The 18,076-nt window shown below is 29.7% G+C and overlaps 1 protein-coding gene across 17 annotated transcripts in view; it reads right to left on the bottom strand.

Annotated features, from left to right (window-relative positions):
- LOC143071444 (uncharacterized) overlaps nt 1-18,076 on the bottom strand; it is an 82,693-nt gene that overhangs the window by 39,693 nt on the left and 24,924 nt on the right. For 14 of the 17 annotated variants that reach the window (XM_076245719.1, XM_076245712.1, XM_076245715.1 and 11 more), the window contains 11 exons: nt 16,662-16,787; nt 16,136-16,261; nt 15,592-15,759; nt 14,333-14,458; nt 13,249-13,416; nt 7,850-7,921; nt 7,434-7,499; nt 6,930-6,971; nt 2,662-2,823; nt 2,400-2,479; nt 1,658-1,754 (listed from right to left, as the gene is read on the bottom strand). In XM_076245719.1, the coding sequence (XP_076101834.1) occupies nt 1,658-1,754; nt 2,400-2,479; nt 2,662-2,823; nt 6,930-6,971; nt 7,434-7,499; nt 7,850-7,921; nt 13,249-13,416; nt 14,333-14,458; nt 15,592-15,759; nt 16,136-16,261; nt 16,662-16,787 (1,233 nt within the window). The remainder of the gene's footprint in view (nt 1-1,657; nt 1,755-2,399; nt 2,480-2,661; nt 2,824-6,929; nt 6,972-7,433; nt 7,500-7,849; nt 7,922-13,248; nt 13,417-14,332; nt 14,459-15,591; nt 15,760-16,135; nt 16,262-16,661; nt 16,788-18,076) is intronic. The other 3 variants (XM_076245717.1, XM_076245727.1, XM_076245724.1) reach the window with 2 other exon arrangements.

Genomic DNA, 18,076 nt, shown 5'->3' on the forward strand with positions numbered 1-18,076 from the left:
TTTTATTATTAGTTTCTCTTTATCTTCTATAGTTTCTGCAGAAACCAACAATATTAAATAGGTAAACATTGTCATTGATTGACAATAACTCTTATCAGGAGTAAAGTGAGGATTTATATTTGACATTTTTTTATATCTTCTCTGCAGACAATTTTTTCTTTTTACATTTTCTCTCTATCAGTTTTAGGTTTAAAAGGTTGAAGTCAAATTTGCAGAATAATTTGAGAATTTACAATCAAGTACAAGAATGTGTCCATAGTACATGGATGCCCCTCTCGCACTTTATATTCCATGTTCAGTAAACCGTGAAATTGGGGTCAAAACTCTAATTTGGCATTTAATTAGCAGTGGCGGATCCAGGGGGGGGGTTCCGGGGGTGCGCACCCCCCCTTTATTTTTGCCGATCAATGCATTTGTATCGGGACATATGTTTTGCACCCCCCCTTTGCCCTGGGTGCCCTGGGTTAGCACCCCCCCTTTCGAAAATTCCTGCATCCGCCCCTGATTAGAAATATCCTATCATAGGGAATATGCATACTAAATTTCAAAGTTGATTGAAAGTGGGTAGATCCTAACTTTCTGAACATGTATTGTCCTGTCACATTGTACCCAATAACATTAAATTTACCCTGCATCCATGTGTGTAGGCCAAAGTGACATGAACAGCTCACATGACCATTTGGGCTAGGTTAGCAAAAAAATTACAAGATATGATGAACAATTAAATATAGACTTATTTTATTACTGACTTGTTCAATACTTCTAAGGATGATTTAGAAGAAAGTTAAAGTGTAAAGAAGAACAAAGACTACATACAAATATCTGCAATATTCTATTAATTCTGTTGACATTCAGAATTTCATAAAATGCCCTTTTTCCTGTTAAAGTAAAATCTATGTTGTTTTTCTAATTCTGATTATATTTTTCCTCTCAAATACTTATAACAGCACACATATTGGCAAGAGTGCATACAATCTACCAAATGATTGTAGTAATAAAACACATGTTATGATGATCATATGATTGTTACAGATTATAATGAACTCTGACTGGATGATTGTGCTCAGTCAAACAAAGCAGAAAGCATGCTTATAAAGTCCTGATTTTAAATGAAAATTTTGAAAATTTTTGCAAAGCTTGTTATATATGTCTTATGCTTCTTTGATCAGAAGACATTCTGAAATATGTCTTCAAGCATCCAAAAACACATCGTAATATCCATTGGACAGTTCAGTTTAAAGAACACAACAAACATTATAAAGACTTAAAATATTGTTTTCTTTGAAATAAGATCATAAGTTAAAATATTGTTTGCCTTGAAATAAGATCATAAATTAAATTAAAATACATTTTTTTGTTGCTTTCCATTTCTTCTCAAAATATTGAAAAAAGCTTAAACTTTGCATTAAATAATGATTGTCAATATTTAAGATACCCATATATTTTTTTTCTTCAAATAAATATGCTAATATACTTCAAAACTAATTATATGCAAGTGTAAATATTAAATATTCTAAATGTTCATCCACAGCCATAACATGATATTAAGCAGCAAACTGTGATAATGCAATTTGATTGGCTAAAAACAGGTCTAAGATTGGTCTAAAAATGATGTGTCTTGTGCTAGCAAAGTATAAAACTGATCAGGGTCTCTTACACTCTTTGTTAAAACTTCTTTTTGCGTCTCTAATAATTTGATCATTTGTTCATTCTCTGCCCTTTCTTGTATTAACTTCCTGTTTTCATCTTTTAATCTGAAAAACAAAGGTTAATACAGATTAGATATTGATGTCCAATATGTGTTAATAAACTAAAAAGTTGCTTGATAAAACACAAATACAACATTAACCATTTATTCCAACATTATGTTGCTGTGACATTAAATACTAGAAACTGCTTCTACTGTATGATTTATGCTTTTAATACTTTTAAGATCCCCAAGGAAGATGTTGATAATTTTAACATAAATCACTGATGCATTGTAGCTTGGAACAGTATATAAATATATATGTTCCTGATTGTAGTAAATAAGCTGATTAAAAACTATTTTAAACAAATTTAACTAAAATGAATTTATGTCATAATTTTACAATACAGAAGGACAGAATGACAAACAAATGACTTTAAACTTCTGATAAATTTTTTTTTTTTAAATAGATAGATAGGTAGCGCCCGGTTTTGATTGGTATAGGTGCAACCCAACACCTGAATTGTGAATATGCTCTACGTTGAGCAGGAGATAACAGTGTGATACAAAATGTTTCTTACATGTTGCAACAAAAATAATTAAAAGACAACTTTATTTTAGAAGAAAAAGCATCAGAACAGCTCTCGCCATAATATCTGACACTGGAAATCTGATTACTAAAACTTTTAATATGACATCTTAAATAACTTACTTGACTTTATCCTCATGGTCTTCTGACAGTTTCTCACATTCATCCTTTAGTACTTTATTGTCGCCCTCCAATCTAGATGTCTGAAATTGTAAATAAATGATTTGTTTCTAACTAACTAGCCAGGCAAGATGATGTTCTTGACTCATATGAACAAACTAAATATTGCCACACCAAACAACAATGCTCCAATACACTATAGAAGCAGTCAATCTATTTTATTCAACCACTTATCAATCTGAATATAATCATAATCATTTCTTACCAAGTCCTCCATATCTAATAACCTATCACTGAGTGTTTGTATTTCATTTTCTTTCCGACTGACAGAAGCCGTAAGTCTATCACATGTATCCTTCCATGTGTCTAGTTCTTGTTGTTGGGCTGTTGCTTCTCTCATCAAATCTTCATTAGCTTTCTTCAATTTCTGAAAAATGATGCATAAACAAAAATAATTACATATTTACTAAAAACAATTTAGAAACTGATGTAATAATTTTTTCAATGAGTTCTTTTCCCAGTACATTTAATGTGCTTTGAAGATTGGAAAAAACATAATTTATAAAAAACAAAAACATATTATTTGAATTATAATCTTTAAAAATGTGAAACTGTCCATGTCATGAACATGAACATGCTATGAATATGTGTATCAGAATTACTTAAAGTAACTAAAACCAGGTGCTCCGCAGGGTGCAGCTTTATACGACCGCAGAGGTCAAACCCTGAACAGTTGGGGCAAGTATGGACAAAACATTCAAGTGTGATACAGCTCTGAATTTGGATTGTGATCAAATTTTTGACATTACATGTTTTTTTTTACACAAAACAAATGTTAAATCAATTAAAGATTTCTTCTTCAAACTTATTTAAATCTGAAATTAAATAGTTGACACAGCATAGGTTTCTGACACAGAATGAATGTGGTCTAATGAAAAATAAAATTTTTTTTTTGCCTTTGAGCAATTCACTATGCTGTTGAATATTAATCCTCTAAAAAAAATGTTTGAAGAAATTTTCTTTTTATTTATGAAATCTGAAATGAGAAAAATTTAACCCCCCCCCCCCCCGACAGCCCCCCCCCCCCCCACCCACCCCCCCATTTTTTTCTCACATCCCCGTTTCCCTTTTTCCAAAACTGATATCAATTCAAATTTCTAATGGAGTTTGCAACAATAACTACTCTTTTAAATACATCATAAAATATTAAAATGTAAAATAAAGTGCTTGTTATCACTGAATGGTAAAGATTGGTTGGTAGTAAAAGTGAATATACATTGTTTATTGTATAAAAAAATTAAAAAAACTTCATCAGCAACATTTAATATTGGCAAATTTCCAATGAAGCTATTTACATAAAGTTATTGGCAAATAAAAATAGAAAATGACATCATAGTCATGTCTGGCAAATTTCCAACATATATTATCAACTACTATTCTATACAAAGAAAGATAACTCCAATTGAAAATTAATTGCTCAGTGATTTTCCAACCCTCATTTTGGGGCCGAATTTCGGCCCCATTCCCAAAGAGAAATATGCTCTTTTTTTCCCAATTTTCAGCTCTTAAATTCCCAATCGTATATGGACATCGTCGCGAGATTTTGTTATTGTCGTATCTCCGTATCGTGTATTATTTTGTTGACAAATCTCTGAGCGTTCGGGGTATTTCGGGAGTTATCATTATCGTTCACTTAAGACGATGATTGGTTTGCAATCTTTTTTGGATTGCATTGCAATCTACGATATTCTGGTCACGTTTGCGCTTGAAACATCCGAATGAATAATTCAATGACAAAGCAAAAAAATGAGACATAATGTAAACAAAATGAACGTAGATCATGTCTCATAATTCCAAATATTACACAAAGAAGCTAAAGGCGGCGGACGGTAGTAAATGCCGGAAGCTGGAAGCTTTTGGATTCAAAAAGTCGTTTCTACTTCCTTCTGATGAAACAAGTGAAAGAAGGAAAAGACCGACTCTCAGATACAGAACTGGAACAACTAGTTGACATGTTTAAAAATAAACATGAAGGAAAACTTGGAATTTTAAATAAAACTAAAAAATAAATGCTTCAGATTTCAAATGTGTCTTTTTAGAATTTCTATAGATTCTCATCATTATAAATAGAATCAGAAGGGATAGGTTGAATTTTACCTTTCAAGAGTAAAGTTACAAAGCTTGAGTGCATGCAAATGTGTCCTCAGACACATTCAACTTTTATTTTTAATCCTTTTCCTTAAAAAGATAGCTTATTTTGTAGGCAATTCATGCAGTTAATCCTTCTCAGAATGCAGGATTTTGCACCTAATTTTCAAAATTTTCTTGGGGGGGCATGCCCCCAAACCCCCCTAGCGAGGCGCACACGGCTTACGCCGTGTGCCCGCCGTCGTAAAGACCAATCATATTTTTCCCAAACCATAATTTTTTTCCCAATTGCATGGGCCCCAGGACCCTTCCCCTAAACACCAGGAAAATCACTGTTGCTATTGCACAATATGGTGCAATTAGATATTTCTTGCTATTGTGCAATACTGTGCAATTGAAAATTTCTTGCTATTGCACAATACTTGATATGGAATCCTGATTTGGACCAACTTGAAAACTGGGCCCATAATCAAAAATCAAAGTACATGTTTAGATAAAGCATATCAAATAAGCTTAAGAATTTAATTTTTGTTAAAATCAAACTTAGTTTAATTTTGGACCCTTTGGACCTTAATGTAGACCAATTTGAAAACTGGACCAAAAATTAAGAATCTATATACACAGTTAGATTTGGCATATCAAAGAACCCATTTATTCAATTTTTGATGAAATCAAACAAAGTTTAATTTTGGACCCCCATTTGGACCAACTTGAAAACTAGGCCAATAATTAAAAATCTAAGTACATTTTTAAATTCAGCATATCGAAGAACCCCAAAGATTCAATTTTTGTTAAAATCAAACTAAGTTTAATTTTGGACCCTTTGGACCTTAATGTAGACCAATTTGAAAACGGGACCAAAAATTAAGAATATACATACATAGTTAGATTTGGCATATCAAAGAACCCCAATTATTCAATTTTTGATGAAATCACACAAAGTTCAATTTTGGACCCTTTGGGCCCCTTATTCCTAAACTGTTGGGACCAAAACTCCCAAAATCAAACCAAACCTTCCTTTTATGGTCATAAACCTTGTGTTTAAATTTCATAGATTTCTATTTACTTATACTAAAGTTATGGTGCGAAAGCCAAGAATAATGCTTATTTGGGCCCTTTTTTGGCCCTTAATTCCTAAACTGTTGGAACCAAAACTCCCAAAATCAATCCCAACCGTCCTTTTGTGGTCATAAACCTTGTGTCAAAATTTCATAGATTTCTATTCACTTAAACTAAAGTTATAGTGCGAAAACCAAGAAAATGCTTATTTGGGCCCTTTTTGGCCCCTAATTCCTAAAATATTGGGACCAAAACTCCCAAAATCAATCTCAACCTTCCTTTTGTGGTCATAAACCTTGTGTTAAAATTTCATTGATTTCTATTCACTTTTACTTAAGTTAGAGTGCGAAAACTAAAAGTATTCGGACGACGACGACGACGCCAACGACGCCAACGTGAAAGCAATATACGACCAAAAAATTAAAATTTGTGCGGTCGTATAAAAAAAATATGACCAATTTCTGGTATGAATTTAAGTTAATTATTTTCGGAAGCCAAAAAGGACATAAGCTTCACACTGTATCACCAGCTACAGAACAAAATAAAAATACCTGAAGCAAATTAAAATCAGTTTCAAGGCAAACATGATAAAAGTCACACATGTTTTCCAAATCTCTAACCTTTCCCTTTCAAAAATCATTTTCACAAGTAATAAAAGTAGCATGGGCTGATGTTCTCATCATACCATCACTCACTCATAATGAAAAATATCAGACATTTATATAAAACAAAATTAACAAATGATATTACAAAAAACAGCTTGTGTTTATCTTTTAAAACAAAAAAGTTGTGTTTTTCTGTCAAAAGGAAAAATACGTCCAAAAATCCGAATTTTGAGCAAATATATAAAATTTGCACCTCATTTTACTCAAAAAGTAGCGCATGAAGGTATATTTTTTATTACATATTTGATTTAATCAGGCAATTAATAGCCTATATGCATTTTCAGCAAAATTTAAATATGGGATCAAAACTGTATCATATGCCCTTAAGTCCTTCTGATGAGTAGTTACAGAGGAGATTGCAAAACTTGCTGAACAAACTGACATTTCCAATCATTGGCCTCACATAGGTTAACATTGATGGTTGTGAGCTCAAGAGTTTTATAATATGTAATTTAATTAAAGCTTTACAGTGAAAATCAATTTGTGATTAACAAATTTCACCCAAGTATTGTTAATTGTCAAATGTGCATGTCAAAGATCAAATTATAACATTCCAACATATCTTACAGTGCTTCATGAATGATTGTATGATATGATACATTAAATAGTTTCAAGATGATGACATGAAAAATGTTATCCACACCAAGCCAAAAGAACTTGCCGATTGTCTAAGGTTAGATTTACTTTCCAACCTATGCCTGTACTGATTATAAAAAGGTTAATTCACTATTTAATCCTGTATATATGTGAAATACATAAAGAAAGTAGCGATAAACTTAACCATTCTATTCCTACATAAAATAATTGAATATATGAAACTAAATTCTATTCCTATTTCCATACTTATTTTTTACACAAAAGTCTTACAAAATAAATCTGAATAAACATTTCCTAAATGAACTGTACTTTTCCAAATTCTTACCATTCTACGTTTATATATCTAAAGATTCAAATAAATATGTATTATTGTTTAATATTATTCAGATAACATTTTCAACTTTATTGTTGAAATGATAAATATACTAATGCAACAAATTCTTAATTCAACTTTATATTCTGTTTCCGTCTTTTGTGTGCCGTGGTGTTCCTATTTCTATAACTCTATGATATTGTGTGATACAATTTTTGATAAAGCATCTTTAATATGAATATATATTAGACTTACTGTTTCTAATTCTTGATTTTTGTTGTCCAGTAGAGTATTATCATGTCTCATCTGTCTCAATTCACTCTGAAAAACATGAATTATCTCCTCTTAATATAAACAAGTCAACATTAACTCCCCTTAATATAACCAGTCAACATTATCTCCCCTTTTAATGGAAACACAAGTCTACCAAATCCCATGAAGCTTTTTCGTAAGATCTAAATATATATTCAAATTCCATTCTAAGTAAAGATATATGTTACTTGCATTGACTAAGAAGTGAAAATATTCTGCAGTATTTCTTCAATTTTACAAAGTCAAAAGCTCCAGTCCAAATATTTTACAATCAATAAATTAACACAAGAGAGTTAGAAAAGACATTTAAATAGACCTGATGAAACTTCTTCTATTAACTTAAAATACAAAAAAATTACCTTCAAACTGTCGTTGACTTCTTCAATCTCCTCTTTTTCCCTTTTATATTCTTTGGCTTTGTTATCTACCAACTGTAGTAAAAACAATGTTGTTTATAATTTGATTAAAAATAATGATTTAAGGTATACACAAACCTTAGTTTTTCAAGGGGTTTCATTATCTAAATAGAAAAAATGTCTAGTGAAATCACTTAAATTGTTTCTCTTGCTATACATTTCCATTATTAAAACTCCTGGCCATTTTAGTTCTATTTCAGAATCTTTTGTGGAAGAGATCTAAAACAAATATTATAAGTGAGATGTTGACCCTCAAAAAAGAATATCAATATAACATTCTCAAAAGAATCCTTCTAGTAATAGAACCATGAAAAAAAAAGTATGGTATTAGACAGGTTTAATGTTACGACTAAAATATTTTAGTTCCTCATTCAAATTTCACATCAACATACTGGTTATGTCTATTTCTATTTTCACACAATGGTCATAAATAGTTAAGATTTCAATATTAATCCTAATACCATATATCTAGACATATTAATTTTATACAGATGAAAAAATCTAAACAAGTAATAGCACAATTTACCATTTTCTTCAGTTCTACTAAATGCTGTGAAATTAAATTAATCTAATCACTATTCAATTTGAAGATTTAAAATTTCTTCATCTAGTACCACCACCAACTTTTACTACACATGTACAGTATAAACTAGTCAAATGTGGTTGGGTTTTATTTTTGTATAACTATAAATGCATGGGAACCTAATAGGATTCATTAATTTCGTTGTGAATATTTGATATCAATTTTATTCATAATTTATATTTACATAATTTAATGATGTTAATGATACACATATACCAATGTATGATAATTATAGTTGTGATGTTATTCAAGAAAAAAGATGTAGTTATGATATGAAAGTAGATTCAAGAGGTAAACAACTTCTGGACTTGTGTATTGCGTCCAAATTACGTATTTTAAATGGGAGAATGTGGGGCGATTCTTATGGTAAATACACTTGTATGAAAGCAGTGGGTAGTAGTGTGGTTGACTATGTTATCGTGTCAGAAGACTTGATTGCAGACACTTTATTTTTTCATGTTGCTGATTTTTTATCAACTCTGTCAGACTGTCACTGTAAACTAACATTTGGCATGTTAGCTAGTTATTCACATAAAAATAATGAGCAAGACATTACTATTTTATTTCCAGGAAAATATATATGGTCAGAAACTTCTACACAAAAACTTCAAGATACTTTATGCCAGCCAAATATTAAAAACAGTATTAAAAAATTTTTAGACTCAAAAATTAATCTTTCAGAGGACTATATTGAACAAGCGGCTAATGAATGTTTTAATATAATAGATAACGCTGCTAGTAAATGTTTAATATTTCGTAAAACAAAATTAAAAGGTGTACGTAAACATAAAAATAAAAAATGGTTTGACATAGACCTAGTACAAAAACGTAAAAGTCTTATTTCTAAAGGTAAGCTATTATCAAAATTCCCGTGGGACCCAATTATAAAAGGGTCTTACTATAAATGTTATAGAGAGTATAATAAGCTACGTAAATATAAAGAAAGGAAATTTAAACAAAACATTCTTGACAGTCTGGATAATCTAAGGGATAATAATCCAAAGAGTTATTGGAATCTCATTAAAGAATTAAAAGAAGACAATTCGGATGGTCCAGAAAATTCTATTCAAAGTAATGTCTGGTTTTCATATTTTCAATCTTTAAATTTTAACTCTGACAAATTTAAAGACAGATTAGAGGAAATTAGTAAAAAAGTAAAAAATTTAGAAAAAAATTCAACTTTCTGTGAACTAGATTACAAAATAACCCTAAAAGAAATTTTAGATGCTATAAATAAACTAAAGAATAATAAAGCTGCAGGATTGGATGGTATTCCAAATGAGATATTAAAAGCTGGGGGAAGTATATTTGCACCTGTTTTGCAGAAACTTTTTAATTTAGTATTCTGCTCTGGAAAATACCCTCACAAATGGGCATTATCTTATTTATGTCCAATTTTTAAAGCAGGGAGTCCTAGTAAACCTGAAAATTACAGAGGCATAGCAATAAATTCATGCATTGGAAAATTATTTAACAGTATTCTTAATAAAAGACTTGACATTCATCTTGATAAAAATAATATAATTCATCCATGTCAGATTGGTTTTTCAAAAAAGAGTAGAACATCTGATCATATGTTTGTTTTAAAAACCATATTAGATAAATATACTAACAAAAAAGGGGGGAAAATCTATGCTTGCTTTGTGGACTTTAAAAAAGCTTTCGACAGGGTCATACACTGTGGTATTAAATATAAATTATTGGAAAATAACATATCTGGAAAATTTTATACTATTTTAAAAGATATGTACAGCAAGAATGAAATGTCTGTGAAAGTGGGCAATGTATTAACACCATCTTTCAGTTCACTAGTTGGGGTAAGACAAGGGGATGTTCTAAGTCCAAACTTATTTAAGCTTTTCATTAACGATCTGCCTCCAAAATTTGAGCCAAGTCCAGATGCTGTTGATATCAATGGGCGTAGAATTGATTGTCTTATGTACGCTGATGACATTATTGTATTATCAAACACTAAAAAAGGTCTTCAAAACCGACTTGATATATTGCATACTTATTGTATTGACTGGTGTCTAGATGTAAACTTGTCCAAAACAAAAGTTTTAATTTTTAACAAGCCTGGAAAATTTTTAAAGGAATCATTTTATTTAGATAAAGAGGCTATAGAATGTGTTAATAAATGTAAATATTTAGGGATAGTCTTTACTTCTAGTGGTCTTTTTCAACAGGGGAAAGAAGAGCTATTCAAAAAATCCTTAAAGGCAAAATTTAAATTACAAAAATCCATGTCAGCTTGTAATCCAAGTATTGATACTGCTATTCATTTATATGATCACACAATAAAACCAATTTTATTATATTGTAGTGAAATTTGGGGTTCATTTAAAATTAACTCTGCTGCTTGCAAGAAAAAAAGTGATTATCTATTTGAATTAATCTACATAAATGATTATTTGGAAAAATCACATTTCAGATATTTAAAGTATATTCTTGGTGTAAATAAGAAAGCCTCAAATTTAGCAGTGTTATCAGAGGTTGCAAGATTTCCTCTTTATTTTTCTGTCATTATATCTATGGTAAAATATGTACACAGGCTTAACAAGTTGGACACAGGGTTACTTTATGATGCTTATGTTTGTAATAAAATTTTAGATGCAGAAAACATTAATTGTTGGTATTCATCTATGAAATATGTACTTCAATCACTTGATATACAAAATTTAGATACAAAGCTCAATAAATTAATTAAATTTGTAAAATGTAAACTTTGTAATAGTTTCAAAACATTTTGGTTGGTCAAAAGATCTGAAACCTTATCACAAGGTAATAGCAAATTAGAGAATTATTTCAACCTCAAGACTGACTTTGTAAAGGAGGCCTATTTATCAATTAAAGATTTTAGTATAAGAAGAGCTATATGTAAAATGAGAATAAGTGCTCATGATCTTAAAATTGAGAAAGATAGATATAATAAAAAATACATAGAGAGAACTCAACGTCTATGTCATCATTGCTTATCACATGGATCAAATTCTATTGAAGATGAGACCCATTTTACAGTAAATTGTCCATTATATGATGAACAGAGGAAATTATTATATGATAAAGCTACAACTTTTTGTACTAATTTTAAAGAACTACCTAATGATAAGAAATATTTCTGGCTGTTCACAAATGAGCATTTACCAACTCTCATGTGCCTAGGAAATTACATTATTAAAGGGTTAGAAATAAGATCCAGATGTAAACAAAATATATGAAGTAATTTAGTATTTTATTGTTATAAGATTTAATATAATAGTTATATAAAACACATGTTGTGTTAGGCTCTGATCCTGTTCATAACGTTAAAGTATGTATTAGTTTTCTGTTTTGCTTTTTCCAATCATATTGTGTTGTAAAATGATGCCCTTTATGGGTTCTTGATTAGATTAATAAAATTCTTATATGACTCTTCTTATATGACTTTACACACACTTTGCAAGTACACCAATACTACTTAAACATATATACATGTAAATAGTTGAGAAATGAAGACACCAAATTTTCCAATAACTAATTTTGAATGGTTTTTTTTTGACATGAAAGTTACTTCATTTCATGTCATAATATATTCAAATCAAATATTTTATAGAAAACAATTTTGTAATTTGAATTGCAAGTTTGTACACAAACAGATACCAAGAAAAATACAACACTTTAAAGGAAGACTATAATTAGACAAAGTGATTAAAATCAGGTATTATCATGGTCTCCTTTCACTATCACACTCTTACATAACCTTATTAAAAGAGGATGGTTCCAAGATTTATGCAAGATTTTGTAAAGATTATTTCTAAATCCATTAAAAAAAAAGAAAATCTTTTTTCGCCATAACCAAAAATTTCCTTCACAGTATATATTCCTTCAACAAGTATCAAATAGGAAACCGCTTAAAAATTAGGGAATATTAGTAGAAAAGTAATATTATTCTAAATCATAATATTTTCTACAAATCAGTTTCTTGCATAATCTTAGCTAACAGATAATGTAGGGGAAAACCTTTAAAACCAAAATGTATCTAAGCAATCTGATCTGAAAGAAATTCTACTGCTAAAAGCATTACTGTAGGGGATCAAACACCACAAAGAAACAGAGTACAAAAATAATTCTAATTAATTGAAAAATCTATGTAAATTTCCATTCTATTTCATACAACACCATGAGGGGAAATGGATTTAGGAGTAGTTTTGAGAAATAACTTGCCCTAGAAGTAGGCCCAGCTGAAAAATGTTCTTTGACATTGGGCCCAGCAGAATACAGGTTTCTATTCCTTACACTCTAAACATGTAAAACACATACAAGGCTTGTAAAACTGAAACATATTTTTGTTGTGGCTTTCTATGAGAGTAATAAATTCAAGAAACAGAATTTGATTGAAATTTAAAATTATATTTCTTCTGAGGTCTTAAGTTTTATTTGACATATCATAAACATTACTGAAAGTCGTTTCTCATGCAAAAGTTTAGCTATCAGATGAAAAGTTTTTTGAGTGTGCTTCTATTTCAGAGACATTGATTGGTGTTCTTTGCTAAAAACTAAATCATTTTCAATATTTCTATATAAAAATAATATCAATTCATTTATATCTTCATTTTTTTTAATCCTGCAACAATCAATCATTTTGTTATCATAATATCTAAATATTTTTTTTTATATTTCTGCATGCATTTAACATATATATAATATAAACAACAGTAGATAGAAAAAGGCAAATGGCTGAAAAGAAACAAAAAATATGCACACATTATTTCCTACAAACCTTATTTAACTTCTCTACTTCATCCTTCAGTCTGTCTCTCTCAGTCAAAGCAAACTCAGCCTGCTGTTGTGTGACTTTTTTACCACTTTCTAATGTACTTATTTGTTCTAAAGACCTCTCATAATATGCTCTCACTGAGTCCAGCTCTGATGCTAAATCTTGGTTGGCCTATGAGAAATATTGTATAATTTTAATATCAAGCGCAGGACAATTTAGGATTTGTGCATATCCTTATTGTTTGTTATTTAAAGTTAGGTGTGTATAACTTATAATTTAGCTGCTGAACTTCAGGATCAAAGTATTAGCAAGCTCTTAGATCATGGTTATACTCACAGCACTACATATAAAAAGAAAAACACAAATTCTAATGCAATTATTTTGTATCAATGATTCTGATTGGATGACAGTTAGCGTAAATTTCTCTATCTCCTTGTCTGTAACTAAGGAAGCCCATATTTTGAATTGCTGAATGTATTGACATGTAATTTCTACAATAATAAGCAAAAAAACTCACATGTTGTACCTAAAAATTTTCTTTTTATCAAACTTTATTACATTCTGAAGCGACACAGAAGCCAGAAAATGCCCGGTGTTTATGTTTGACGCCGGAAGCATACCTATGAAGTCACCTAGTGTAGGGACCAAAGAAGATAACATCTTTTCGCGGAATTTTCTTTAATGAAGATTTTACACTGAAATAATGATTGAAATTTAATTATGAACTTGTTTTGCATTAGAATAGAGATAACTGTATTGTATTTGAAGCTTTTGCGGACGTCCATCGGTAGTTTTACTGTGGCAAATACCCGTTTACCTGTCTCCACTCAACATCGCAGAGTAAACTAAATTTGCAACAGTAGTACTACCAATGGACGTCCTTAAAGCTTCAAATACAATACAGTTATCTCTTAAATTCAATACACAGGTACAAAAATATTAAAGTTATGGTGGGGGTTTTTCATGAGACAAAAGTTTATAACATATTTCAATGTTTTTTCCCCATAGATTTGGTTTGCCATGGATTGAAAGACAATTTGCTGAGAAGGTGTACAACTATCTATAAAAGTAAAGTGGATTACTATACCTTTTTATAATCTAATAGTTCTTCTTCAACATCAACAAACTGGTCCTGTTTCTTTTTGGCAATATTTTTAGCTCTTGAAACTTCTATTTCTTGATCATGGATCTGTTCTTCTAATACCGACTTAGTCTAGAAAAAATAGGGAACATAAGACATATTTAGAGGTTCAAATGTTACAGGGGGATTAATATTTTTCTATGAGAGACAATTTTGAAACTATAAACTGAAAGAAATCAAGCAATAATTATTTTCATATGTACTGTTTTCGATTATTATATGAAATTTCATAACTTGTTTAATCTTTGCTCCATGGTACTAGAGCAAGGTAGTGTAGACTTGATTCAGTACTATTCAGCCCTGACATGAGGCCCCAGTATGACATTGCTTTAATTTTTAATATTTTTTTTAGAGCTTGTTGGGGCGATGGAACATCAGAGCACAGAATATACAGAACACATAAAAGTTACTGATCCATCAAAAATCATAATACAATAAATACATGCAAAAATTTATAAATTTATAGCATCAAACATATTTAGATATAGATACTTCTCTTTTACATCTTAACTAACTAACACCTTAAACAAATCCTATAATGATGAAATTATACTAAACATGCATAAAATGTAATAAAAGCTAACAAAACACCTTTTGGATATAACTACTAACCACTATTATTATATTAAATTAACTTTCCTTAAAAGGCCCTATGAAATTTAATACAATTTTAATGATGAAACTACCAGTATTATAACAGCATATAGATGCATTCAAATAAAAAAAAATCTAGTAGCTATTCAAAAGTACATTCTCAGCCTTCTGAACTTGTAAAAAGTTAAAAGCATACCTTAGACATAATGAGATAGGTCTGTAAATATTGGTTAAAAATTTATACTACATTGTCTTTTTATTTTAAGAATAAATAACCACATGTATTTGTCAGATATGTTCCTATACATTTGATTATATCTTTTTATATAAGTGTTTTTCCAAATATTTCAATTCATCTATATTTAGGTATGTAAAATTCCATAAAGTTTGAGTACTATGTACATCCCCCTGGATTTAACCATTTTAAAATCATGTCCATTAAAATTAGAAGCAAGAAACAATTTTGATGTTAAACAGGATAAAATCATAAAATTTAACAGTAACAAAGTAGATTATCTCCCTTTAAAAACTTTTTGAAAGGATAATTATAAGCTTATATACAAATAGTTCAATACATGAGAAAACAAAGTAAGATTATCTCCCTAACTTACTCTTTCTAACTGTTCATTATTAACTAATATCTGTTGTAATTTGTTATTTGAGTCCATTTTCTCATGAAACAATCTGTCTTTTTCAGCACCAAAAAGAGTTACTTTTGACTGCAAATCTTTTCCTTTTTCTTCTGAAACTTCTAACTGTTTTACAAGCTTTTGTTTTTCCTTAAAGATAAAAAGGAATATAAAACAGCAGTTATCAACAATACAAAAAACCTACTATACTTTATTGTTGGTTTACAAATATAACTTATAAGGAATACAATCATCAATCACATGTAAGCTTTGGATTATAAATTTCAATTGATAATACAGCATGACAGAGATCATGTGATCTGTTTGTTTTAGTTCTCTTTATCAGATGACAAACCTAGAATTTTACAAATGTACAAAAATTGGCATGAAACAAAATCATAAAATTGTTCAGATTGAATTGAGGAACTTAATAGCTATGATCTTAAATTATTATAAGAAACAGTTCAACCTTCAACACTTAAGACATCCTCTATCTATTGCACACATATCTTTTAATAAGGCATACTTCAGCTAATGATTTCCATGAGCCTGCTAGTTTTTCATTTTCATCTTTCATGGACTGTGTGAGACTTCTCAGTTCTGATAATTGTCCTGATACTTCACCAATCCTTTTATTTAAGTTTCCATTCTCCTTTAAAATAATAAAATATACATAAATCTGCGATCAATTATTCTACTGCACTAAAATACAGGGTCAACATTGGAAAGTAAAGATTGACTGTACATGGTAAAAAAAATCCTAAATAAACTTGTAAGTATAACATTGTCATTATTCTGCAAATTTAATTGGTGTTTCACTTGTTCCATACAGCGATTATTCTGAATAATTCCAAATTTAAACAGATTTTTCTACAAACTGTATTGGATCTGTTTAAATCACTTGCTCATATTATAAACTACATCTTTCATCAGCTCTGTTAAACCTATAATTACAGCTTTATATTTTGGTCTGAAAAACAAAGCAAAGGATTTTTTATATGCTGATAGTTTAAATCAGGAAAATAACTTAAGGGTTGATTTACATTACTTACATCTCTCAGATGTTTGATCTCTACCCTTAAAGTGGCATTCTCTTTTTCCATAGGTTCAAACTTTGATCTGGCCAAATCCATGGCTTCTTTGGAAACAGCAATTTCTCTTTTCAAAGTGTCTTTATCCTGAAAAAATATTTAAAAGATCTAACCAAAGGCACTACTGTTAAAAAACTTTGATCAGTGAAATAATTGATTGATTAATTGTTGGTGTTTAAGGGCATACGATACAGTTTTGATCCCATATTTAAATTTTCATGAAAATTTGCATGTAGGCTTTTTTTTACCTGATTAAATCAAATATGTAATAAAAAATATACCTTCATGTGCTACTTTTTGAGTAAATTGAGGTTCAAAATTCAGATATTTCCAAAAAATATGGACGTATTTTTCCTTTCGATAGAAATACATAACTTTTTTGTTTTAAAAGATAAACACGATCTTTTTTTTGTTAAATTATTTGTAATTTATGTGTTATATAAATATTACATAAATTTGTACATTTTATTTTTACAAATAACTCAAATTAATCAAATGATCGTGAATGTAGGAAAAACCTGTCATTTTTTGCTGTATATTAATCAAATTTAAAAAAATTGCACTATTTACGTTTTCATGAAAATTGGTACACATAATCTTCTTACGTAATCAAACCAAATGTCATTTTAAAAAAGAGGGGTCCATGAACTCTTTTTCAAGTTAAAGCGGTTTGAATGATAAAAGTCAGTCGAAAACTGCATCTTTTCCCGATAAGTCACCGTTTGACGTCGTGAAAATAACCATTTACGTTAGCAACGTCATTACCTCCCCTGTAACTGTATCGTATGCCTTTAAATGCAACTTTTGGGCTATTTCAGAGCGGACAGTTGGTGAAGGAAACCAAAGTGTCATCAGCTAAATGACATAATGTTAATATATTTGTTGAAAATTAAAAGAGAATTACTTTCTCTTTCCAGAGTAATAGGTCAAAATACAATTGAATTGCACAAGGATGTGATTTCCTCCGACTATTCCTGATGTCAATACATGCAATTTATTTGATGAATATTGATTGATATTGTAGACTCAAATATATAATTTCTGTTATCTCAGTTTGATGTCTCAAAATTTAAAAAATACATGTAATATAACATAAAAGGAACAGTTGTGTTTGCAACCCTCAAGAATATACAAATGTAACATTACAGTTTATCTTCATGATATCTAAAAATTATTAGGGAAACAGATTACTATCACCTTTCGCAAAACACAATTTTCCACCTTCAAAAACTTTAATATCTAAAAAAAAATTGGCAAGACTCACATTTTTCATCTCATTTTAAAATAAAAAATATTGATATAGTGGTAGGTTGATAGTTGGTGTTCTTGATTTAAGGAGGAACAAGTGTACCCATAAAAAAACTGCTGAAAGTCAG

Source organism: Mytilus galloprovincialis, chromosome 4 (genome assembly GCF_965363235.1).
Source record: "Mytilus galloprovincialis chromosome 4, xbMytGall1.hap1.1, whole genome shotgun sequence".
In the NCBI taxonomy this organism is placed as follows: domain Eukaryota; kingdom Metazoa; phylum Mollusca; class Bivalvia; order Mytilida; family Mytilidae; genus Mytilus; species Mytilus galloprovincialis.